At 69.8% G+C, this 225-nt stretch overlaps 1 protein-coding gene across 1 annotated transcript in view; it reads right to left on the bottom strand.

Annotated features, from left to right (window-relative positions):
- The window catches only part of TCF15 (transcription factor 15), a 6,146-nt gene that overhangs the window by 5,539 nt on the left and 382 nt on the right, over positions 1 to 225 (bottom strand). The window contains exon 2 of the mRNA XM_006154749.2: positions 143 to 222. Within this exon, the coding sequence (XP_006154811.1) occupies positions 143 to 222 (80 nt within the window). The remainder of the gene's footprint in view (positions 1 to 142; positions 223 to 225) is intronic.

The raw sequence follows: 225 nt of genomic DNA, 5'->3' as shown, positions 1-225 counted from the left end.
TGGGGCCCCTCCCCCCCCACCAATTCCAGGCCGTGTCCCCTTTGCTCCACTGCAGTCTCTGTCTCTCTTCATTTCCCCTAGAGGCCGTGTCCCCCACCACCCCAGACCTGGCCGCCGGGGTACCAGAGCGCGGCGCACTCACCCCCTTGCGCTGGTTGCTGAGGCAGAAGGTGCAGATGGAGCGCGGCTGACGGCCGTCGGCGGCGGCGGCGGGAACGGCGCTCT

The sequence above is a fragment of the Tupaia chinensis genome, unplaced genomic scaffold (assembly GCF_000334495.1).
Source record: "Tupaia chinensis unplaced genomic scaffold, TupChi_1.0 Scaffold000418_1, whole genome shotgun sequence".
Taxonomy (NCBI): Eukaryota; Metazoa; Chordata; class Mammalia; order Scandentia; family Tupaiidae; genus Tupaia; species Tupaia belangeri.
Note: the sequence above shows the minus strand (reverse complement) of the source record. Positions and strands in the feature narration are given on the sequence as shown.